The following is a 26,379-nucleotide window of genomic DNA, read 5'->3' as shown; positions in this document are numbered from 1 at the left end:
GCCTGCAGCATACTGTTGCTTGCACCCTCTAAGACAGCTGTGACTTGTTTATAGTGCCCTCCTTGCCTTGAACTCTCCTGGTTACCCACTTATGCCTTCTGATCTTCCATATATTCCTCAATACTTTTTTCACTATGAACATTTTCATTATACATATGGCCCTCTTCCAGAAGACTCTGAGTTGAGGGGCAGAAACTATCCTTTCACCTTCATAGCTGCCTTATGAAGCACATTGTTTGACACACAATAGGTATTCAGTAAATATTACGTTGATGCATGAAGCTATAAAGTACTCCAGTGAATATGCCCAGAAAAGTAACCTGAAATCCAAAATAGAAGATACTGGCAGGGTATAGTCACAGATTTCTCCCACAAGAGTTATTGTGACAATTTACATATATGGAAATGTTGAAAGAATTTTACAGTGAAAATCCACAAACCTTCCATATATATTCCACTTTTTGTTAATTTTATAGCTATTCATCAGTTTGCCTATCCAATTTTTCAGTTAATCAATTTTAATATCTTAAACCATTTCAAAGTAAGTTACAAATGCCCATATACAATGCCTGAATACTTCAACATATCTATTATTGGCCAGAGTTCTGTGTTTGTTAACAGTTATTTTGGTAAATAAAGTATACTTTCAATGCAATATACAAATAGGAAGAAGGCTATTTTTATTATTTTGACAAATGTGTGTCTCTTGTCATCTGAGACATGGAAATGTTCTATGTCTTTGCTATCAAACTGATTGTTTTCCAGAGCAATGTCTGATTTGATTTCTTAAAAGTATATATTAGTTTGCCTTATTACAGAACTTTCTGTAAATAGGATCATAAAGTATATATTTTTACCTTTTGTTGCTTTTTTTAATCTAAAATTCCACTATCACTTTCTAGGTATTACAGATGCCTGTGTTTGCCTTCCAGTCTTTAAGCTGGTAGGGCTATAGGTTTTTTTTTAAATAAGTTTTTTTTATTGTGAAAATACTGTGCAGAGGGGTTACAGTTATAAGAGCAAGGTAATGAATACATTTCTACGTTTGGACTGTTTCACCACGTATCACTGAAGCCTGACCATAGGCAAAAGGTATAATGAATGAAAATTTTACATACTTCCATTCTTTTTTGGTCGTAGGTCTTGCACTATGGGCCTGGGCACTGTCCCTCAGCTCTTCAGCCAAGGCTAGCGCTCTACCACTTGAGCTAAAGCGCCACTTCCGGTTGTCTGGTGCTTTATTGGAGATAAGAGTTTCACGGACCTTCCTGCCTGGGCTGGCTTGGAACTGCGATCCTCAGATCTCAGCCTCCTGAGTAGCTAGGCTGACAAGCATGAGCCACTGGCGACTGGCTTCCATTCTCTTTTCAGTGCATTTCCCTTCTAGTTTCTGCATACTTTTGTTCATTTCTTCGTTGCTTGCCTTCTCTATTTGTCCATTTAAATTCGTTACCAGGAGGAGGTTGATCCAATAGAAGCTTGTGCTTCATTACCAGAAGTCATGCCCAGACGGTTTTTAAAAGTCAGACCAAACAAGCATCTAGCTAGAGGACCTGTGAAATGCAGGCTGGGAAAAGCAGGGTATAAAGAGATACAGTTTTTTTTAATAGGAGAAGATTCTGTTTGACAAAAAAAACGTTTAAAGCATAACAGTGTTTTGGAGAGCTTGCTATTGACAATTTTTTAACTGTTTAGTGAATCCCAATAGTAAGTTATGCTATCAATAGTGTAGGCTTGAAAAATCATTTTTTCCTCTAACCTATCTTCAAAACATAAAACAAGTAGAAAATTAACGCTGCTGTTTTTCATGTTTATCTTCAACTCTCTATTTAGAGAATAGGCTAAAGAGTCACTGAGATATCATAAGCCTTTATTTTTATTGGACTTCTCTTGTAACAGAAATGATACAAAAATAATGGCACAATTTCCAGAAAATGTTAAATATATTTGCAAAAATGAATCAAATGGGCTGGGAAGGTGGCTCAGTGGTAGAGTGCTTGCCTTGCATGCATGAGGCCCTGGGTTCAATTCCTCAGCACCACATAAGCAGAAAAACCCAGAAGTGGCATTGTGGCTCAAGTGGTAGAGTGCTAACCTTGAGCTGAAGAGCTTAGGGACAGCGCGGTAGCCCAAAGTTTAGGCCCCATGACTGGGGAAAAAAAAAGGATCAAACATTGTCGTAATGATGTAGATTTGATTAACAAGCATGATGAACTTTGGAGACTCACAGTTTTGGGGGTTTTCTGGTTGGTCGTGGGGTCTGAACTCTGGGCTTGGGTACCATCTCTCAGCTCTTCAGCTCAAGGCTAGTGCTCTACCAGTTGAGCCACAGCACCACTTCTGTCTTTTTCTGCTTATGTGGTACTGAGGAATCAAACCCAGGGCCTCATGCATGCATGGGAAGCACTCTACCACTGAGCCACCTTTCCAGCCCAGAGACTCACACTTTTAAGACATCCTCAGTATGTATCTTTAATGCGATAGAACAAGCATTGAGAATATGTTTGTCACTCTTACACTGTGCTCTCTCATCACAAATCTCAGAGTACTGAGTTTATTGGAAAAGAAACAGCAGAGTACATTATTATTGGAAATGCTATAAGTAAAGATGATTAAACCATTCTCCCTTATTTCAGTTTTTCTCTTCTATAGTCTTTCTGTATTCTTCCATACCTCACCCAGGTTCATGAGCTAGCCATCAGAAATGTAGCTGCATTGAGCTAAAAAATAAATTAGTAGGAGATGCTAACTGATCCTTCAATTTTTATATTAGATAAGGCTCTGGAAATTATTTCAAATTTATTAATGATTCTGGTGATCTATTTTTCTCTCATTATAGGAAACTGTGATAATGTCATCATTAGCAATGAAAAAGATAAAAGAGAACAATAGTTCCATGACTGTATTTTGATTGAGTGATGATTATTTACTTAATCGAAGACCTGAAAGGATTTACAAAATTAAAATTCGTGTAAATAGATAGATACTGAGGCCAAGAAGAGTGGCAGTTCTAAGATACCAAACTCTTTTCTAGAGTTGAATAATACATGTAATTATGAATTCCTTGAAGTTAGGGTAAAATTAGTTATATTATAATCTAATAACTTATACTTTTAAAAAAAGAGTAAAAATTCCAGGTTCTTTAGGCTCTCAAAGTTAATTGCATGGAGTCTGGTATGGATTTGATGGTTCCATTAACTACCACCCTATCTGGGAAACTTTGGAGGCTGAAGGTGATGTTATTAATAATTTAGCACTTATAGTTGTGAGGTATGTAGTAATATGATACGTTCTCATAGATCTGCAAAAAGTACAAGGAAATACTCAATGTTTCTGCCTTGTCCATCAGTATAGATGGAAGGAGCCATTTTTACTCTTTATGCCTTATGGAAAACAGGGTAGTGGTTTAGGTCCTTTGAACTTCTAAATGCCTATCTCTCAAAATATCCAGTCTATACTATATTTTGGAAGCTTTAAGACTTTCCATTTTTATTGTATCACAATTTTCTTACTCTGCTCTACCCCGTTCCCTTGCTCCATAGCTCATACATCTGATCTCAAACCAAAATCTTTTAAAATTACTTTTATTGATCTGAGCTTTTATTTATTTTCAAATTCTAAATATGAATCTCTAATAATGGAATATTTAGAATTTTCAGTCACTGTATGCATACTATCTCTTTGAGTAATCCTAAGGTGCTAAGGGTACATGGATACCAATTGCAAAAGTTTGAAAACATGATAGAGATCCCACAATCACTGTAGCAACTGGATGTAGCTAATACTTATGTTAAACTCTGCATTTACAATATTTCCTTTCACTTTCTTTCTCTAGGCCTACTCCGTGTATGATGAAGATATAGGGTACTGTCAAGGACAATCTTTTCTTGCTGCTGTACTACTGCTGCATGTAAGTAATTTTCCACATGATAAATAGCACGGTGCTACCAAATTTATTTTCTACTTGGATGTGTTCTTTCTTCCAATTTCCCATTTACCTGATGAAAATTACATATGGCATATCTGTTTGAAAGTACCTTGGGTGATAAAGCAAAAGTTCTGATGTCAAGGACAGGACAGTTTTTCAATAGAAATAATTTTACTGCCCAGAAAAAAAAATAAATTACTTGTTTGGACTTATTTTTAACTAAAACAATGTAGAATAATGAAGTCAATGTAACTGCCCAGATATACAGACTTGGTCCACTATGAAGCAGTGTACTGTGACAAAGAGGTCTTTTACATTTTCTATGATTTATTTTTATATACTGCCTTTCTTGACAGTCCCCTTCATTTAACTGAACACTTACTGAGCATCAGTTGTGAGGCCCTGGCTAAAAGTGGGATTACAAATATGAATCATTTAAAATTTGTGTTCTCAAACACTTCAAAATCCCAGATGGGCCACAGATAATGTACATACAAACTTATTATTTTTTCCTCTTCTGTGTCTCTATTGATTTTTCTGATGACAAAAATAATACATGCTTACTAGAGCACTTACAGTTTGTGAAGCCAAGAAAAAACACTGAGTAAGATAATAGAATTATCTAACCCACTTTTGCCAGAACTTTCAGAAAAAATTTTCGGGAGCCAGTGGCTGTTTTGCCAAGGTATAAATAACTTGTTTGGGGAGAACAAGAGGGAGAACAAATAGCAAAGAATTCTAGACAAAAGAAACAAAAGACAATGTATGGAAATAAAAGGGAACTGTATACAAATGGAGCTTATGAAATTACAGTTGGCTTAGGAACTATATCAAGAAGTGCTGTGGTGTGGTAGGATGAGCAGGGGCCACAATATGGAACTTGTGTAGTCATGTAAAAATGTGACTTTCTTCTAGAGCAAATGAGAAGTCATTGGTTAGTTTGAAGTAATGGAGTAATATAATGATATATTCTTTTAAGATAATTTCTTGTCATACTTGTGTAGAGAGGGGAATTAAAACAAAAATCAGAGAGACTATTAGGAAATACCAATCTAAGCAAGGTACCCATGCTAGCTCAGGAGCCTGAGACCCAGCGAATTATAGTTCAAAGCCAAAGCCATTCCAGGCAGAAAACCTCATCCAACACTGTCTCCAAAATAACCAGCAAAAATCAGGACTGGAGGCATGGTTCAAGTGGTACAGTGCTACCTAAGCAAACAAAGTTAAGCAAGCAAGTTAAGTGAACAGGAGGCTCTGAATTCTAACTCCAATACTGCAAAAAGGTAAAACAAAAAAAAAAATCAGTACAGTGCCACCTAAGCAAACAAAGTAAGCAAGTTGAGTGAACACAAAGCTCTGAATTCTAACTCCAATACTGCAAAAAGGTAAAAAAAAAAAATCAATCTGAGAGGCTGGGAAGGTGGCTCAGTGGTAAAGGGCTTGCCTTGCATGCATGAGGTCCTAGGTTCGATTCCCCAGCACCACATACGCAGAAAAAGCCGGAAGTAGTGCTGTGGCTCAAGTGGTAGAGCGCTAGCCTTTAGCTGAAGAGCTGAGAGACAGCGCCCAGATCCAGAGTTCAGGCCCCACAACCAACAACAACAACAAAAAAATCAATCTGAGAGAGATTGAGAGCCAGAAGAAAATCATAATTAGTAAATATTCAACAACATGTTGGTTTTGTGGGTTGATTAGGAAAAGAATGGTCAAAGGTCTAGTTTTCTAGTTTGGTGGCTGGCTGAATGTACTGGTATTTTTAGCTGAGGTAGAAAATGTATCCATTGAGATTGTATGGAAGAAGTTCAGAGGTTGTTGGTAAATTTTGTTTTAAATTTGAGGTATTTCTGAGGCATCTAAATAGAGCTATCCAGCAGCCAGTTGAGTTTTGGAGACTAGTTTTCAGGGAATAATTAATGCAGAAATCTTTTGAGTAGATTAGATCAAGTAAGAAGGATAAACTAAGCATTTCAGGGGCTGATGAAGTGGAAGCCTTAAAGTTCAGTTTTTCAGTAGAGTGAAAACAGTGCATAGTGTTAAATGTAGAAGACAGGCCTGATAAACTTAAAATTAAAATTGGGTTTGGCATTCTGAGAATGAAGAGCGTTTAGTAGACTTATCATTACCATCCTAATTTTGATGACTTGGTTGTTCTGATAGAAATATATGATGGTTCTACTGAGATTATTCATTTCATCTCACTTTGATATTGATTTCTTCCTCTGCTGTGTTAGCACCTAGTTATAGTTACCTCTATCTTCTCATTTTCTTTCTTTGATATTTTCTTTATATATACTATTGTAAAGATACTGTACAGAGGGGTTACAATTACATGAGTAAGGTAATGAGTATGTTTCCTATAGAGCATTGTTACCCTTCCTTTGTTTTTCCCCTACCTTCCTTCCCTCCCCAACTCCTCCCCCGTGCCTGAAGATATATTAGGTTCATTTTCAACATAGTGTCTTGTACATTTCTTTGATATTTTCAAATCTCATCTTCTTGGGACACCCTGTGATTAGCAAACACTTTTTATCACAAGTTCTCAGGAGGTTTTCTACTGTCAATCCACCTAGAATCAAGAAATGGTCAGGTCCTTACTGCAGGACTGCAGACTGGGTACTTTAAGCCATCTCATGAGTGTGTTCATCAGGGCACAGAGCCATTTTCTTCTGAAAAAGCTTTATAACCACGCTGATGAGAAGATGATGACATGTTAAGGACTTTGTTTGGAAAAAATAATCTTTGAATATATATTCAAAGATTTTTACCTGTCCCCTTATTAATACATTATAATAAAGTACTGTTTTAATTTTATGTGTTTATAGTAAGATATTATAATTGATTAGTTAAATATATCAATTTAAATGTACTCAATATTAATATGATTATATATTGATTACAATATTGTGATTAAAGAATTTATCTGAAAAATATGTTTTGAGATTTTTTATCTTTTTTATTATTATCTTTAAGTAGGTTCAGAAATGGGTTACTATTTAATGTGTAAGTTTATGAGTATAGTTCATCTTGATCGATGTCATTCCTTTTCATAATTCCCCTAACTCTCCTAACCCTATCCCATCCTCTCAATGTTTATAGTTCCATTTTTACATATGTACATTGAATATTATGACTACATTTGCCCAACATTCCTTTCTTCATTCATCTATCCGTTCTTCTTGACTTCACCCGCCCCCCCGAAACCACAAGTTTCAGCTTCTTGGTATTCATTTTGTTCATCTTTGAGGTCTTCATTCAAAGGAGTTACACCATAAGAATTCTTTTCTGCATATGCATACGTTAGTTAATGTTTTATATATACATAATACCGTGTACATGTTTACATATATTTTTATAATTTATATCTAACTTCCACATATGAGAAAAAATTCATCCTTTGTCTTTCTGAAACTTAGTTTACTTAGTTCACTTTGCATGACTTTTTTTCTAGGTCCATCCATTTCCTTGCAAATAACATAATATCAGTCTTCTTGATGTAATATCTATACATACACATATATGTGCATATGTGTATTTACACATGTATGTGTATGTATACATACTCACATATGAATATACAAATATCTTTACTGTATTCTGACCTTTAATATTTTGGATAAACACTCAGGAATGGTATCTCTGATCATAGGGTACTTCTACATTTAATTTTTTGGAGGATTTTCCAAACTGCCTTCCACAGTGGTTGTACCAGTTTGCATTCCCACAACAGTGTATTAGGGTTCCTTTCCCCCCACATCTGTTCCTTTGAGATTTCTGAGAGGTTCATTGAATTGCAAATTCACAATTTTTGGAAAACATACCATATCCTATCCCTTAAATTGAGACAGTGAGTCAAATAGCTAGAAACTCAAATAGAAAAAATTATATTAAGTGAAGTAAGCCAGGCCCAAAGAAACATAGGTCCCATGGTTTCCCTTATTTGCAATAACTCATATATGTCTGGGACAAGCAGAAAAGGTCAAAAGCTACGTACATATGACCAGATAAGATGATGTTAAGCAACATGAACCCCAAGATAGGGACACACGTGTTTTTTTTCTTTGTTGCTATTGTTTCTAATGTATTTGTAATGTACCATGTGATTTTTTTTGTTTCTTTGTATGTTCCTCCCCATGTTTACTGTATTTGATGGCGGTAGCCTGCATCCTGTATATACACTTCTCTAATTTGGGGAAGGGAAGGGAAAAAAACAAAATGCTTAAATAGGGATACAGGTTGACCTATTGTAACAATGAGATGCACAAGACACTATGTTGAAAAATGAATTTTACACTTTAGGTGGCGGAGGAGTATAGTTGTGGAGGTGGAAGGGATGATAGGGGTAAAACAAAGGAGGAGGTTACAATGCTTGATAGGAAATGTACTCATTATCTGCTCATGTAACTGTAACCCCTCTGTACAGTATTAAAATTTTTTAAAGAATTAAAAAATTCAAATATTGTTTTTTATTATCTACCTTATAGTAATAAGGGTCACTTGACAAACCAGCCTTTGTGAGATTTTCCAATAAAATAGCTTCTACAGGATGTACAAGATGTACAAAATACTAAATCCATGGGCACAGTTGGCTCACACCTGTAATCCTAGCTACTTGGTTCATACCCAGCCTGGGCAGGATAGTTTGTGAGACTGTTAACCTCCAATTAATCATCAAAAAAGCTGGAAGTGGAGTTGTGGCTCAAGTGATAGAGTGTAGCCTTGAGCAAAAGCCTCAGAGACTGCCCAGGCCCTGAGTTCAAGCCTCCTGAACCCACACAAGACAAAGAAAACAAAAAATGTCAGTACAGTCTCTCATACTTTCTAAATTAATAGAATTGCACAGTTGGTATGGCATATAAAAATAATCTGAAATGTAGATATGCCTTCAGAATCCTTAAAGAAAGAGTCAGCATAGTGTTAATAAAAAGCTACTGTAGTCTAATTTTAATTAGTATCATGCATGAAAATTCTGGTACTCAGCCTATTGCACTAACCTACCCAGTGTCCAGTCTGAATAACAGAATTTAACTGGGCGGGTTTTTTCCTCAGATTTTTTTCCCTGCATAGTTTCACTGGTAGAATATAGGCTAGCTTAAAATTTTCATCAATTTCATCAAATGCACTACCTCAGGTGCCAGCAAGATATGTTGCTAGGATCTTTCTGGCTAATTTCTCATCCGTTACATAAGCTATTGCTTCTTTTTGCTGCCAGACATCCTTTGGCGGCTTCATATTAATCACTGTCAGAGCAGCTGCTTTCAAGATGCTGTCCATTCAGCATGCATGGTCATTTATATTTCACATACTTTAAAGAGAAAAAAGAGACACTAAAAAATGAGACTGTGGGGCTGGGAAGGTGGCTCAGTGGTAGAGCGCTTGCCTTGCATGCATGAGGCCCTGGGTTCGATTCCTCAGCACCACATAAGCAAAAAGAAAAAAAAAGCTGGAAGTGGCACTGTGGCTCAAGTGGTAGAGTGCTAGCCTTGAGCTGAAGAGCTGAGGGACAGCGCCCAGGCCCAGAGTTCAGGCCCTACGACTGGACGCCCCGAGTGTGTTCAAAACCCAAGTTTTGAATTTTCTGGTTTTTCTAAGTCGGGGTTTAAAAGTTAATAAGCTTCTTCAGTGCTTAGAAATTTCCAGATTCTTTAACAATAGCTTTGTGCTTAGTAGTTTAAATTGTAAAAGGATTACACAACAGATGCTGTTATATCCACTTATAACAGAATAAGAAACTTACCCATTTACAAGGGGAGGATAATATAGCAGGGACTACTTACCACCATTACAGTTTTCAACTGCCTTTAAAATTAAATGTGGAACATCAGGTTGGGTCTTTCATCTTTTTCCCTCCTCTCCCTCCCTTCCCTTCCCTTCCCCTCCAGTCTGGACAGGAAAATCCATGAAACTCTTACCTCCAATTAGGTCAGAAGTGAAGTTGTGGCTCCATTGGTAGAATACTAGCCTTGGGCACAAAAGCTCAGGAATAGTGCCCATGCCCCAAATTCAGGCCCCAAGAGTGGTGCACAAGAAAATGAATTTTAATTACTGAAGACCTACCCTGTTCCCATGATTTAATACCTTATTTAAAATACACTAGTAAGTTATTTATTTTAATGTACTTAAGGATAATATATCAATGATAAATTAGATCTTGTTGTTCAGTAAAGCATTAATCATTATAGCAGGTGAAATAGTTACATTCATGTTCTTTTTTAAAAAAAAATCACAGACAGGCACCACTGTACTTACCAAGTAGTGAGCCTGCATGCAGTAAAATGAGATCTAATAGTATAGGTAGGTGTTAAGTTTTAGTTGTTGATTGATTTTCTTTATGGTAATTAAAGACAGGCTTGTTAACTAATTCAAAGTATAGGTAAGACAAAAAATTTTTGTATTCTTCATTTTAATACCATCAGATATTAAGTGATAATATTGGTGCATTTAGCTTAGCTACCTCTTATGTCCAGCCAGTACTTGGTAAGTGTTTATGAAACTACTGATACTACTGGTACTTTCTGCATTTTTGTCTTGTGTCATGGCAGTTATCAAATGATTACATTATTGATGCCTTTATTGCATAATGCCAGTGTAGTTCAAGTTTTCAGCAAATACTTAATACTTGATATTTTTGAAGTCTCTATGTTAATATCTGTAGCAGAAAGCAACATCAATCCAGAGGTTAGAAGCATACAAATAACTATAATAGACATAATATAAACAAATGGTAATGAATAGTTTCGGGATTCAGAGATGTCAAGAAACTCGTTTTAAAGAAGACAACAAAGAATCTTTTATTTAAGTAAAATTTATGAGAACTGTTAAAGATTAGTGAGATTGCAGAGGCAGCGGCAACCACCTTAGTGTTAAAGGGAAAACCTGGAAAATGGTGCTTTATCAATATTTGACTTATGAAAAGGTGGAAGTGGTGGAAATTCTTCTCAGAGACACAGAGAAATGCTGTCATATGAAAGTTGTAAACACCACTTTGTTGAAGAACATGTATCCAAATAATTTATTTTAACATTAAAAAGATCTTTCACTAAATAGATTTCACTGATCCTTAAACTAGAAAGAGAAAGTTGCATCTCTGCTTTCCATTTCTCATCCTATTTTGTGTGTGTGTATGTGTGCCAGTCCTGGAGCTTGAACCTCAGAGTCTGGGCACTGTTCCTAGCTTTTCTGCTTAAGGCTAACACTCTACTACTTGAGCCACAGCTCCACTTCTAGCATTTTTGGTAGTTAATTGGAGATGAGAGTCCTATGGACTTTCCTGCCCAGGCTCACTTTGAACCACCATCCTCCTCTTAGCCTCCTAAGTAGCTAGGATTACAGGCTTGAGCCAGTGCCTGGCTTCTTATTCATTTTGTTACTAGTGTTTAAAAAAAAATCTTCATGGGAGTTTATTAACTAAAAATCATAAACGTTAGTATATTACTGGAGATAAATACAAAGAATACTAATTCCCAAGACCACCTCCTTTTCACAAATGCAAATCTGTTTTTTGATAATAAAGATTATTATTTTGATAATAAAGATTATGGACTGGGATCATCAGTTTAAACTTTGAAATGATTTGTTTTCTGTGTATGAAAAGGAAGTTGAAGAGAGACAGAGATGTCATGTAAACTTCATACCTAAAAATGAGCAGAAATTTGTGTCCATTTGTCATTACCATGTGATGATTTTGAATAATTTACCCTGATCTAGCCATGCCTTTACTTGTGTGCTAGCAATAGCAATATCATACTACAGCCTACCTTGCCTATACAGGACTTCTATGTCCTCATTAAGGCAGTGACCTATACTCATCCTTTGAGGAGGTTTCTTCCTTTGTCCATCCCTCATCTTAGCTATGTTCTCTATGTAGGAAGACCACAGGCTCTTCAACTGTTTATTTGTTTCAAGGTTTTTTTTTTAAATCATAGTCGTTAAAATAAAAGCTTATTATTTCTTTATAAATTCCCAGGTAGTAAAATATTCAACGAATTGTCCTTCACTTAGAAAGAAAGAGATTGAGTGACTTGGTTTCTCTAACTGACTGCCAATTTCTTTTTGAATAGCCACTTGATAACAGATCTAAAAAAAATGACTAAGGCTTCCAATTTTGTGGTAAGACAAATAAGTCAGAAAAGTGAAAGTCAGCATCACTTGAGGCACTAAAGACAGAAATATTAAAGGATTTAAGGACATGTTTTGTATTCTAAATAAGTAAATAGCAGCTGAAAAATGCCAGTGGACTTGAATAGCTAAGGACATAGGCCAAACATTTTGAGACATCCTTAAAGAAAGAAGAAATAAACAATATTTAGAGAATGAAAACAACAGGAGTGAAATCTGCTTAAGTACTTAATATTTAATCCTCAGACATTGAACTTGTACAATCACTTTTTGTCTGATTATGTAATTTCTAGAATATTTACATTCTTTCAGCCTTTTGATACCACAGCTTAGAAAGTCATTCTTTTGGGTTCATACTTCGCTATTCAGATAAAATATCGCTTAGAGGGTTAATACATTTTTCTTAAATCTTAGTGATAGAAACTTATAAAATCCTTTCTTAAAAACTTTTTTTAATTGAAAAAGAATAGTAATATCCAGAAGAGTCTGGGAGTGCAGTATCATATTGTCATTCAAAATTAAAGCTGCATTCATCATTTGCACTACCAGTCCCACTTTTGGGAATGTCTCAACACCATCCCTGCCTGGGTAAATATGATGCATAAACAAGGTTGTTTTTTCAGCTCTTGATGATATTTTAAAAAGTAACATCCCAAGTGCCCATTAATAGGAAACTGAGAAAATAAACTTTGGTATATTCATATAGTAGAATACTTTTTAACTGCTTTATTTACCCCAAGGGAAATAATTTTAACTTATAATATTAAGGGGGAAAAACAAAGTAACTATATAGACATAGATATATAAGTGTATGTATATATACATACCAATCTCTATATAGAGAGAATATTATCTTTTGTATAGAAAAAGGCAAAATAATCTAAGAAATTTAGTTCCTTTGGCAGGTCATAGGGGAAATTTCAAAGAGTAATCTTGAGGTGTAGAAAATACCTAAAGAGGCAGGTATGAGTGAAGAGTATGTTAGGATATCCTTTGGCTTTTTGAATCATGTGGTTATATTATTGTTTTAAAAAATATAGCCTAGGGCTGGGAAGTTGGCTCAGTGGTAGAGTGCTTGCCTTGCATGCCTGAGGCCCTGGGTTCGATTCCTCAGCACCACATAAGCAAAAAGCTGGAAGTGGCGCTGTGGCTCAAGTGAGTGGTAGAGTGCTAGCCTTGAGCTGAAGAGCTGAGGGACAGCGCTCAGGCCCAGAGTTCAGGACCCATGACCAGACTCCCCCCCCCCAAAAAAATATATATAGCCTAATAAATAGATGATGCTGACATAGTATACATAGAATTACAGTTCATCATATCCTCTTAAGCAAGTGAACACTCAAGATTTTGAGCACAAATTTTACCCATGTATTGCTACAGCAGTCTTGGTCTAAAGGTTTTATTCACAGCAAGCCTTTAGCTATTTATGCAGAGGTCTAATAACAAAATGGGACTTATTGACATTCTGGCTCAATGCTACTCATTCATGATTGTATGTATATATTTATATATTTTCCCATAGATGCCAGAGGAACAAGCTTTCTGTGTTTTGGTGAAAATCATGTATTACTATGGTTTACGAAACCTCTATAAAAACAACTTTGAAGATCTTCATTGCAAATTCTACCAGTTGGAGAGACTAATGCAGGTAAATCAAAATTAAGAACTTTTATCATCCAGGGACTTATTGAGTTATTGAATAAGCCTCATAAGGTTGATGAGCTATAACAACCTTTTTAAGTTTCATCAAATGCAGAAGAAAAGGTAAATAGATGGTTTCTGGCTGGTATCTACACTGAATATCAAAATATATGTATGTATCAATTTGACTTGTAAAACTAGTTTCATATTTTAAATGTCCAACTTCAATGCAACATGAAGTGAAAATATAGTAAATTAGAATTAATATTCTACAAGTATTATTTGTAGAAAAATGAAGATACCAAATAAAAATTAAAATGCTAAGATATTTTTCATGCTGATTAACACCATTACCATATTTGAATTCAAGAGGCCACTTGGAAAAGACAGAAAGAATAATTAGACAATTTTTTAAGAACACCTAAAATACATAATTGAGAGACATAAATTTTTCTACATAGCTTTCTAATCCCACATTATTGATGATTTCATAATGTTTTTATAAATATATAGACATGAGAAACATATTCTTTAATATTGCATAGTAAAAAAGACAGGAAGGGTAAAATTATTGACTAGAGCTTTCAGAAGGAATTATCGGTTAGTTTTAAAGTTTTGCCAAAGGTAGAAATCTTAAATTTACAGTATATCTACTTAACATATTTATATGAATTTTTTTTTGGGGGGGGTCTGGTCGTGAGGCCTGAACTCTGGGCCTGGGTGCTGTCCCTCAGCTCTTCAGCTCAAGGCTAGCGCTCTTACATGAATTTTTTGAAAGGTTTGTTAGAACCCAAAATAAATGTGAAGGAAATATATGATTTTATTGTCTTTATTGGGAAAAAGTAAAAAGATTTGAGAAGAAAATTAGTACATCAATGGAGTAGAAGATGCTGGTAGAAGTTCATTGTCATGACTTGTTGAGAAATCCTTTAGGTAGCTATCAGCTAACTAATGAGGGAGGTAAAGATTAGAGACCAAAAGATGGAGAGAACTGGAGTTGAAAACTAAGTGTTCAGAGTGAGATTAAAGTGCTAATCTATTGTGGAGATGAAATGTAGAAGGACAGAAGACTTTAAATATGTAGAAGAAATGGTGAAGTATGTAAATTGAATCATAAACACAATAACAAGTGGGGAGGAAAATAATTCTACAGAAGAATCGGGTAGCTGAAACAATAATTCTACAGAAGAATCGAGTAGCTGAAACAATTAAAAGCAATAGGTTCCTAACCGGGTGCCATGGCTCATGCCTGTAATCCTAGCACCCTGGGCAGGAAACTCTGTGAGACTCTCATCTCCAGTTAACTACCAAAAATCCAGAAGTGGAGCTGTGCCTCAAGTGGTAGAGTCTAGCCTTGAGCAGAAAAGCTCAGGGTCAGTGCCCAGGACACACACACACACACACACACACACACGCACACGCACATGCGCACATGCACACACACTCACACAGTAGGTTCCTTTCTAAAGATTGAACTTTACCATATAAATATATAAAGTATTTATAAATATATAAAATATTTTCTGTGTTAATCATCATTGTGACAAAATACCCATGATAACCAATATAAGGCAGAGAGGACTTATTTTCACTGATTTTTCAAAGGTTCCATTCCAAGGTAAGCTGGCTCCATTGCTTTGTATGTAAAGTGAAGCAGAACATCAAGGTGGCAGGAGCATGTGACAGGAAGCTGTTACCTCAGGGCAGTCAGGAAGCATAGAGACAGAAAGGGGCAGAATATACCCTTAAATGATACATTTCTAGTCACTTCCTCCAACCACATTCTTTTTTTTTTTTAATGTTGGTGGTGGGGCTCGAACTCAGGGCCTGGGTGTTGTCTCTGAGCTTTTGCACTCAAGGCTAGTCCTCTATCACTTTGAGTCACAGCTCCACTTCCATCTTATTCTGAGTAGTTTATTGGAGATAAGTCTGACTTTCCTGCTCAGGCTGGCTTTAAACCACGACCCTCAGATCTCAGCCTCCTGAGTAGCTGGGATTACAGGTGTGAGCCACCTGTGCCTGGCCTAGATTCTTCTTTCTTATAGTCCATGAGCTCATTAATTGATGAGGTATCATCAATGACCTATGATCCAACCACCTCTCAGTAGCACCAGCAGCTGAAGACAAGGCATTCAGAACATAAGCCTTTATGTAGGAGCATTTCAAATCCAAATCACAACACTCTTTTCACCTTTCTTTCACAAAAGGTCATGTTTCATCAAAGGTCAGTATTTCTGATGGCTTTGAAAGTCAAATTAAGTATGTCTAATAAATGAAGTAAAAGTGTGATATGAAGAAACTCAACCACATTTTTCTATTAGTCTTCTTTGTCTGTTAGCTTGATGACCATTTGGACACCCACTTAAAGCACTAGAAGGGTATAGTTCAATGTCTTCTTGTGATCATCTTGTATAAGAAATGATTTGGTTTTTGTGGTCTTTTATAAAAAAACAAGCAAACATTAGCTTATAGATAGCTTCACTTGTAGGCATAGCTATACTCATCCATTGTACTTTGCCTTTCATTCTTTTGAAAGGCAGTTATCTTTTTAACTTGGGAAAAGAATAAAGCTAGTATAAAGGCATTTTCAGGAGGTAGTTTCATGTATTATACCTTTGTATCATTTTACTTTGCCATTTTTAATGTGCTGAGGATAGATTTTTTTAATAGTTGAATATTCTTTTGAATTTTTCATATACTCACAAATATACTAAAATGGTATCATAGATCTCAGATAACATTGATATTAGATAGTGTCCAAAAAGAGGATACATTGTTTTCTTGCTATGTAAGCAGTGCTATTCTGACTTGCTGCTTGAATCAAGATGGTCATTGAACTACTGGTCAATTCTGTCAAAGGATGCATATCCCCCAAAATGGAAAATAGCCAAGCAAGCTAAAGCTAACTTCGTTTCTTTCTTGTTCACAAAAAGTTTTTGTTTTCCTCAACTGTCTGGTATATGCTCTAGTCCTGTCTCCTCTCATCATTTGCATTGTAATGTAGCCAGTGGCGGACTACAGGTAAGGTGATATCAGACAATGTGCTATAAATTGCAGTTGTGGGAAGAAATAATACTTTTCACTTCGACTTTTAGGAACAGCTACCGGACCTTCACAGTCATTTTAGTGATCTGAATCTGGAAGCTCATATGTATGCATCACAATGGTTCCTCACTCTTTTTACTGCCAAGTTCCCACTCTGCATGGTGTTCCACATCATTGATTTACTGCTTTGTGAGGTACAGTGACTCCTACCTTTTATTTCATACCTAAGGCAAAATAGAAAACAGTGTGTCCTTAAAATCCTGTTTTTTTCATTGTCTTTTTTCATATGATATTAAGCCATCCTCACTAATATAAAAGTTTTTTTGAAATTTTCAGAATCCTTTAGCTGCTCCTATTTGTTTATTTCATTTTCTTTGTTCCTTAAATCACTGTATTTGTTTGCTTTTTGTTATTTGGATGGTGGTGATGGAGATTGAACAACACTCATGTTAAACATATATTTCACCATTGAACTGTGGTTTATCCACCACCCTCCTTTACTCTTGTAAAGTAATAATTAATACTATTCATATACATATCTTCTATTACCCATCATTGTGTGACAATGTGATATGAAAGTTACTAGATGAGAAGTTATATATTTAATGGAAGCATAAATATACATAAAATATAGCTATATTCAGCTAGAATAATTCATATTAAGCTTATACATATGATTATCCACTTAACCTTAATCAGCTTTAAATTAATAAACTTTATGAATATTTCTGTCCCATAAAAGAAAAGACTAGCTGGGTGAGGTGATAAATTTGCAGTCCCAGCTATGTGGGAGGTAGAGATGGAAGAATTGTTTTTTGTGACTATCTCTGGCAAATAAAGTTAACAAGACTCTATCTCAGAAAACCAAGATGGCCTGGAAGTGCATGCTTGTGTCCAAGGAGTGATGCATCTGTATGGTGAAGGGGTTGAAGAAGCACAAGTTTAGAACCCTAACTAAGAAACAACTAAAGTGAAACCAACTGAGGTGTGTCTCAAGTAGTAGAGCACTTGTCTAGTAAGCAAAAGACCCTAAATGCAAACACTAATATTGCTAGCTACATAATTAAATAACTAAATGAATAAACAAATAAAACTTACCATTTAAATTACCTTCTTTAGACATTAGAAATGTGAATACAAAAGTAATATTTGAAAAGGTAAAGTATAAGGTGTATAAAGAAGAACAGTGTTATTTCTCAACCTGCCACAAAAGAAACCATTTGTGTTTAAGCTTTGTGGGCTCTTGCTAGTCATTATGTAGGAACTAAAGGTTGCAGAACATTTTGTAAGCAAGTGAGAATTTAAATCATTTGTAACATACTTTGATTTAAAAAGAGATTTGAGTTACTTTTTAGGCTCATAAAAGGGTCTTGAATCTGGAATATATAACAGGGAGAGAAGGTGATTGATAATACATTGATTCTGTTCATTTTACTTACAAATTAGCTTATAAAATTCCATTGTAAATGTAACCCAGAGGGAAAATTAAGAGCTAAAACTTATTCAACATGGTATGATCACATTATGCTTAAAGCAAATTGAGGCATTTGTACTAAACCTCTACTTTGCTTGATTAGCCCAATTGGTATTTTGAATTGTTCTTCTCTCCTCTATTTAGAATTTTATACTTTTGTTGTTGTTGTTGGTCATGGGGCTTGAACACTGGGCCTGGGCGCTGTCCCTCAGCTCTTCAGCTCAGAGCCAGCATTCTACCACTTGAGCCACAGCGCCATTTCCAGCTTTTTTCTGCTTATGTGGTACTGAGGAATTGAACCCAGGGCCTCATGCATGCTAGGCAAGCATTCTACCACTGAGCCACCTTCCCAGCCCTAAAAGTTAGTTTTGATTAGTAAGTATTCATGGACACCATTTATTACATATTAAGTTAGAGTTAGTATTTCATGAAAATAAGACAGTGGGAATGTGGCATTTTAACAGTGTTTGCATTATATGTAGTATTAGCTTGCAAATATACTAGCGTGGTTCACAGATTATTTTCTGAAAGAGATTGTTTAATTTTACACTAAATTAGTTCTATGGAATTCATTGTAGAAAAAAGGAATAAAATTAATATTCTTAGTCACACACTGAGTATTGTTGCTCTAGTCTAGTTCACTGAAGTGATGATTTCTTAATGTTGTCTCTGTTTGAATGGTGACACATCTGTACCAGTTTATGGCCCTTTTGGAACCTTACACTCATAATTTCTAAGGAAATTTTATGTGGTAATAATACTTTAACTTCTAATGTCAGTTGCTAAGATAATCAGCAGAATGTATGGATGGAAATTTCATTTGTAAGCCTTCCTATAACTTGTCATAGTGGGAGAAAGAGTCCATGATTCATTAAAATTAATAAAATCCCTATACTGGTACTTAAACCTGTACTCTGTAGCTGTTTAAGAAAGTTGCATAGATTTCCAAAACACAGGGTAGGTCATAATCAGAGCATAATGATTTCCAGGGTAGTAACAGAGTAAAGTAACGTTTCAGAATCAACTTAATTAGGAACAGTATTGTAGTATGCTTCAGGATGTTTGCTCTTTCCACTAACTCATCTTTGTCAAGGATTATTTCGCAAAGGAAATTTTGAATAAACTTTGACTTCCTGCCTATGTTTTCTCTTCGCCCCTTTTTTTCTTGTAGTTAATAAAATATTTATATCAAAAGCTATTCTTTCATATGTGGTAAAATATTCTAATAGAGGAAATGGTAACATTGTCTTAAATAGATCATCTACTAGGTGTTTGTTTCTGTCATATTGTCTCTTTTTAAGAAACAATTCAAATCTTAATGGTTATGGATTGACTTTCAGTTACAAATGAAAGGATAGGAAATTCTCAGATGGAAAATATTGATATTTTGAAATTTATCATTCTGACAAAATATTAATCTGCAAAATATTTTTCTCAGAGATCCTATTATAAAATGAAAAGAAAAGGATTTCATTTGATACTTTACTCTTAGAAGACATATCACCAGGTCATACTTTTCAAACTACCTACTTTAAAAGATTTGTCCATGCATTCTCATAGTAAGAATATGAAATAGCCTTAACAGAAATTGAAAAATTTTACTTTTGACAGTGGATTCTTGTACTTATTAAGCCCTATTACTTATTAGTACTTACTAGTACTTATTAGTAGTTTTATTCAAAATGTTTCCTTAAGGGCTGGGAAGGTGGCTCAGTGGTAGAGCGCTTGCCTTGCAAGCCTGAGGCCCTGGGTTTGATTCCTCAGCACCACATAAGCAAAAAGAAAAAAGCCGGAAGTGGCGCTGTGGCTCAAGTGGTAGAGAGCTAGCCTTGAGCTGAAGAGCTGAGGGACAGCGCCCAGGCCCAGAGTTCAGGCCCCACAACCGGACCCAAAAAAAAAACAAAACAAAACAAAAAAAATGTTTCCTTATGCCTGAATATATGGTGGCTGGGTTAATTCCTCTGTTTAAGTTGAAAATGAATGGCAAGAAGATTCGAAATTAGAATTGGAAAATATATTTTCTTATTATATAATGAATGAATGCCATTCTTTGTAGATTATCTTTTAGCCAATAAATTAAATGAAAAATTACTTTTGAAATCCTGTTTTATTGTCAAGCTCAGTGTAGAGAGGTAAGAGATACTGACATATTAAATTTATGGTGTATTATGCTGTTAATCTACCAAAAACAAAAAATACTGCACTGTTTGAAAGTTTTCACTGAAATATAAAAAGTTTAAAAATATACAAATTAACATAGCACTTGATATTTTTCATAAAATAAATATGCTAATGTGACTAGCACCCAGATCAAAGAAAATCAGAGCTTTATCTGCATTTCACAAACCCTTCTCTCCCATTATTTCTCAGAAGAGTCATCACTATCCTGACTTTCACTTTTATTTAAATGTAATCATAAATATGAAATTTGTCTAACTTTTTATCCTTTGTTACATGTGAAATTTTCATCCATTTTCCCCTTCTGGGACTATATTATTGTACTCTATTCTTTCATTCTGATTATGATAAGCATTTAAATTGTTTCCAGGCTGCTATGAATAGTGCTGAGATGAATGATCTTAAACTTTGGTGAGCATAGAAATGCACTTCTGTGGCTATACAACTAGGAATGTGATTGCTGGTTTCGAATGTACATACTTTGAGCTTAAGTAAAAGTGCCAAATAGCATTACAGAGATTTACCTTTTTTATTTCCATACCCTTGTTCATTGCTACACTATTCACAATAGCCAAGTTATGGAAACAGCCAATATACCTTATCTTTTAAGGCATTTTAATTCAGAATAGGTTTGTCTTGTGATTTGCTTTTGTTTTTGATAGTAGGTTCTGGATCAGATTATAGTTCATGAATATACAACAAAGTGAAACTCATTTGGATATTGAAGAGATTGACATGACTTCTCACGTATCATTTAGATTGAACGTATGGACTTGACCTAAAAGCTGAATCACTTTTGTGCTTATATGAGAGAAATAACCCTTATGAGGAAATTCCAGTCAGGTATTGAGTGTTAGAAGAAGCAACATAGAGCAATATAATGTTGGAGTTAAACTATTGGACATTTTAAGATGATCTATATAGGTCTGTGTGTGTGTGTGTGTGTGTGTGTGTGTGTGCGTGCGTGCACGTGCGCGTGTGTGTGTACACACATGGGCACGCAGTGTCCTCCCTCCCTCCCTCCCTCCCTCCCTCCTTCCCTCCGTCCCTCCCTCCTTCTGTTTCCTTCCTTCCCTCTGTTTCCTTCCTTCTCTCCTGTTTTCTTCTTTTCCTTCTTTCTTTTTTGCTGCTCAAGGCTAGAACTCTAGCACTTAAGCATAGCTCCAATTCTGTGTGTGTGTGTGTGTGTGTGTGTGTGTGTGTGTGTGTAATTGGAGTTGAGTCTCATGGACTTTTGTGCTGGGATTGGCTTCAAACCACAATTCCTAGATCTCAGCCTCCTGAGTAGCTATGGTTACAAGCACAAGCCACGGACGCCTGGCTAGTATCTTTATTTTTTTAAAATGAGGCTAACAATATTTATCTTTCATGTTTTGTGGAAGGATTCATATCCAATAAATATTTCTCTGCAGTTAGCTCTATCCATCTGTCTGGCCTTTTAATTACTTTTCAGTTTCTTTCATTTAACTGACTTTTTAATCACCTCACTACTTGCCACTCTGATAAGATTACTTCTTTGTTAAAAGCAAAATTTTAGCCAATGGCTTAATGGAAATTTTTATTCTATCTCTTTTCTCAGTGGTGTCTCATATAATTCTTCAAGTATGTTTTGCCCCCTCCATTCTTTTCACCTTCTTACAAAAGATGTAAAGAAAACTCCAGTATTCTTCTTAATCTTGTCAGGGTAACTGACAGCTTGTGTCAGTTCAGTTCTTAGATAGTTCAATTTTTAGAGTACCAAATATATTCAGCTTTATATAGTAACTTTATAATTTCTGAAATTTAAGGAAATCATTGACCCTTCAAATTAGAACATATTCCCTGCTCCTCCTTCCTTTTCAAGATGATGGGAAAATTATGGCTCTACATTATCTGATAAAATACCATCATGTATAATTCCCCTTTCAAGGAAGTGTTCTGAATTTATTTGAAGGATAGATTCATTACATAACATTCTCCCCTTTTGTCCCTAGTATATCCTCCACACTCCCACCTCATCAATACACATACATACATACATACATACATACAGAGAGAATAAGTTAAATAAAAAATACAAATTAAAAAACCTCATTAGAATGCTGACAAACATAAATGTTTCAGAAAACTCTGAGCGTATTATTTGTCCATAAGAATAAAGAAAAATGCTTTAGTTAATAAAGAAGTTCATAGGCTACTTTGAACTTGAGCAACAGCAACATTCAGGACTAGAAAAACTTTCTCTCTAAAATTTTATATAAACCACAATAGCTGGGCTGGGAAGTTGGCTCAGTGGTAGAGTGCTTGCCTTGCATGCATGAGGCCCTGGGTTCCATTCCTCAGCACCACATAAGCAGGAAAATAAGTCGGAAGTGGCACTGTGGCTCAAGTGGTGGAGTGCTAGCCCTGAGGTAAAAGAGCTGAGGGACAGCACCCAGACCCAGAATTCACGACCAAAAAAATAAAAATGAATAAATAAATAAACTACAATAGCTAACAGATCAGTCAAACAAACAACAAATCCTAGTAATAAAATTAAGAAAATGACTTTTTCAGTGAGAATTATTAAACTGATGAAATTGAAGATCAAATGGCTCCTCTTATTCATGGGATATAAGAATAGATATTATTGGGGTTGGGAATGTGGCTTAGTGGTAGAGTGCTTGCCTAGCATGCGTGAAACCCTGGGTTTGATTTCTCAGTACCACATAAACAGAAGAATTCAGAAGGGGCACTGTAGCTTAAGTGGTAGAGTGCTAGCCTTGAGCAAAAGAAGCCCAGGGATAGTGCACAGGCCCTGAGTGCCCATTGCCCCAGGACTGGCAAAAAAAAAAAAAAAAGAATAGATATTATTAAGTATGTAACTACCTAAAGCAGCCTACAGGTTTTAGTTCCCATCAAAATACTGCTTTCTTCACAACACTATAAAAGAAATCCTAAAATTTACATGGAAGCACAAAACTCTGAATAGCCAAAGCAGTCAATCAAAAAGAATAATGCTGAGTGCATGTAATACCTGATTTTAATATGTACAACAGAGCCATAATAATGGAAACTGCATTGCATTAGCATCAAAAGAGACATACTGGGCAATGAAACAGAATAAAGGATCCAGAAATCTCACCCTTTACAGCCAACCAATTCTAACAAAGGTATCAAAAACATATTCAAGACAAGACATCCACCTTCTTCAATAATAGTTCTGGAAAACCTGCATATCCATATGTAGATGATTAAAATATGACTGTTCTCTCTCATTCTGTTTTTTAAAAAAGTCACAGTGGATCAAAGATATCAATGTGAAACTTAAAATCAGTAGAGAAATAACTCAGGGTGTATGCTTCAAGAGATTGGTACAGGCAGTGGTTTTTTGGATAGGACCCCAGAAGTACAGAGGAAAAAAAGCAAAAATCATCAAATGCATTTACATCAAGATAAAAAGCTTCTGTATAGTACAGAAAACAATCAAGCAAGTAAAGAGACAATCTAAGAATAGGAGAAAATATGCTATACATATTAAAAAGTATTTTATATTTAATATTAAAGAGAACTATACATATGTGTGCAGATATAGATACAGATATAGATAGATAGGTAGATAGATAGATCTATATAATGTTCTGGGCACAGTTGACTCATGTCTGTAATCAGAGCTACTCAGGAGTCTAACACCCAGCACATTTCAAAGCCAGCCCATATAGAAAAGTTCATGAAAGTCTTTTTCCAAAGTAACCAGCATAAAATTTGATTAGAGGCATGGCTCAAGTGGTAGAGGGCAAGCCTAGCAAGGAAGCCAAGTAAGCATGAGGAGAGGACCTGAGTTCAAACTCAAGTACTATTTAAAAAAAAAAAAAAACAATTATACAGTGGAATAATTGTGAAAGATGAGTAACAGGAAAGTAGAATTTTATTTTTAATCCTTTTAAATAAGGCAAAATTATTATTGCTAAAAACTGATATTTTACTTGAATAAAATCGGAACCTTATCTATCTATGTAACTATCTGATAGCACTGGATATTGAACTCGGAGCCTCATGTTTTCTGGGTTTTTTTTGGTTTTTTTGGGGGGGGGCGGTCATGGGGCCTGAGCGCTGTCCCTCAGCTCTTCAGCTCAAGGCTAGCACTCTACCACTTGAGCCACAGCGCCACATCCAGCTTTTTTCTTTTTGCTTATGTGATGCTGAGGAATCGAACCCAGGGCTTCAGGCATGCAAGGCAAGAGTTCTACCACTGAGCCAACTTCCCAGCCCAGAGCCTCATGTTTTCTAAGCAGGCTCTCTACCACTTGGCCCATGATTTTTTCCAGGAATATATGAAGATTCAAAAAAGTTTGACATGTTTAATATCCCAGAGTATTAGTTGTGTATTTAGTTCTCACAACTTGAACAAGGAATACTAATGTTGTTATAGATTGACAGATATTTTTGTCATTTTTGTTCTAATAAAAATATTCCAGTTCCTAAAGAATTAGAATAACTGACCAAGCATGGTGGCATGCAGCCTGCATTCCCAGCTATGTAGGATGCGGATGCAGGAGGATTGCAAGTTTGAGGCCAGATAGCAAGTTGCTACTGGAAAAACTAAAAGGGCTGTTAGACTCTATCATGCACACGACCATGAATTCCATAAAAAAAGGAATAGCTGAAGTTACTTTTAATTTTTTTTGCTGCAGAAAACCTCAGAGCAGTTAAACTGTATCTGCAAAAATCGAATTAGATAGCTAAGCATCCTCTTAAATTCATAACTGATTATTTAGAGCATTAAGATATACATTGAACTTCTATGTATCTATCTAGCTAAGAAACAAAGCAATGCCAGCATTAATAGAAACTTTATATACATACTCTGTAAACTTCTTTCAAAAGATCCATTCTATAGAATACAGTATTTATTGCTCCCATGAGTTCCTTTCTGTTTCTTTTACATGTATGCCTCTGAACAATTTGTAGCTGTACGTATTTGGAAAAGACTTTTATACTCATTAATTTATTAATTCTCCAAAATAGGCCTGAAATTTTCTCCTTTCTCTAAGTCTGCCTTATCTCCTATCAGTAACCTAGATAGTCTGTCCACCTGGCCTTGTATCTCACTGGTCTTCAGAGCATCCAGAGCAAATTTTATAAAGCACATCTCAAGTTATGCCCTTCATTGCTAGATCCCTTCAGTAGCTTCCTACTAAATGTGTTCACATTGTTTTACTTAATGATAATATTGTCCTTTTTTCTTCACGATATCCTTATCAGTCTTCCTTGCTGGTCTTTATGTCTGGCGTTTTAGATTCCAGACACATAAGAGTTTTTTAAGTTGAAAACATTTTAATGTTTTTTCCCTTCTGTCTAGAATGGGTTCTTTATTCTTTTCTTTACATTTTTTTCTATTTTTAACTGTTTTTTTTTTTTGTCTTTCCTCCTTTGGTACTGGGTATCAAACCTAGGACATTGTACTTGTTAGGGAAGCACTTGGCTACTGAGCTACATCCCAGCCAATGTCCTCCATTCTTTACCTGACACTGATTCCTGTTTGAGGGTAAAAAGTAATTCCTCTTAAGTTTTCCTTCACTGCCCATTATTAAGTGGATCCATCCTTTGCTTTCTCTGATAATACCCTGTGGTTAGTGGGTATCTTAGCTATATATTTTTTTACTTTGTATTGCTTTCCAAATGCCTGTTTACTATATAAAATTCCAAAATGAAAAACTGTGTCTTTTGTGTACCAATATCTAACTTGTGGTAGGTACATACAAAATATCCAATGAAGGAAAATAGAAATAAAGAATTAGTAGATAAAATTTTTATCATCTTTATTTAAATTCTACAGGCTGAAAAATAACTTACCTCCTGAGTTTTACAAGAAAAGCAATAACTGCATACTTTTGCAAATTCCTTTTACTCTAGTTAAAATATTTTAAGAAACAGAAGCCTAGATATAGTAGCTCAAATACAGTAGTGTTTATTATAAGATAGGAAATCCAACAAAGATTAGCTAATTTCCTCAGGAAGGACAGTTACCAAAGTAACTACA

At 35.4% G+C, this 26,379-nt stretch overlaps 1 protein-coding gene across 1 annotated transcript in view; it reads left to right on the top strand.

Annotated features, from left to right (window-relative positions):
* LOC105985115 (rab GTPase-activating protein 1-like) overlaps positions 1-26,379 on the top strand; it is a 379,696-nt gene that overhangs the window by 265,384 nt on the left and 87,933 nt on the right. The window contains exons 14-16 of the mRNA XM_013015523.1: positions 3,836-3,910; positions 13,563-13,688; positions 16,777-16,920. Coding sequence (XP_012870977.1) covers positions 3,836-3,910; positions 13,563-13,688; positions 16,777-16,920 — 345 coding nt within the window. The remainder of the gene's footprint in view (positions 1-3,835; positions 3,911-13,562; positions 13,689-16,776; positions 16,921-26,379) is intronic.

Source organism: Dipodomys ordii, unplaced genomic scaffold (genome assembly GCF_000151885.1).
Source record: "Dipodomys ordii isolate 6190 unplaced genomic scaffold, Dord_2.0 Scaffold27, whole genome shotgun sequence".
Classification (NCBI taxonomy): domain Eukaryota; kingdom Metazoa; phylum Chordata; class Mammalia; order Rodentia; family Heteromyidae; genus Dipodomys; species Dipodomys ordii.
The sequence above is the reverse complement of the archived record's forward strand: the minus strand, read 5'-3'. Positions and strand labels throughout refer to the sequence as shown.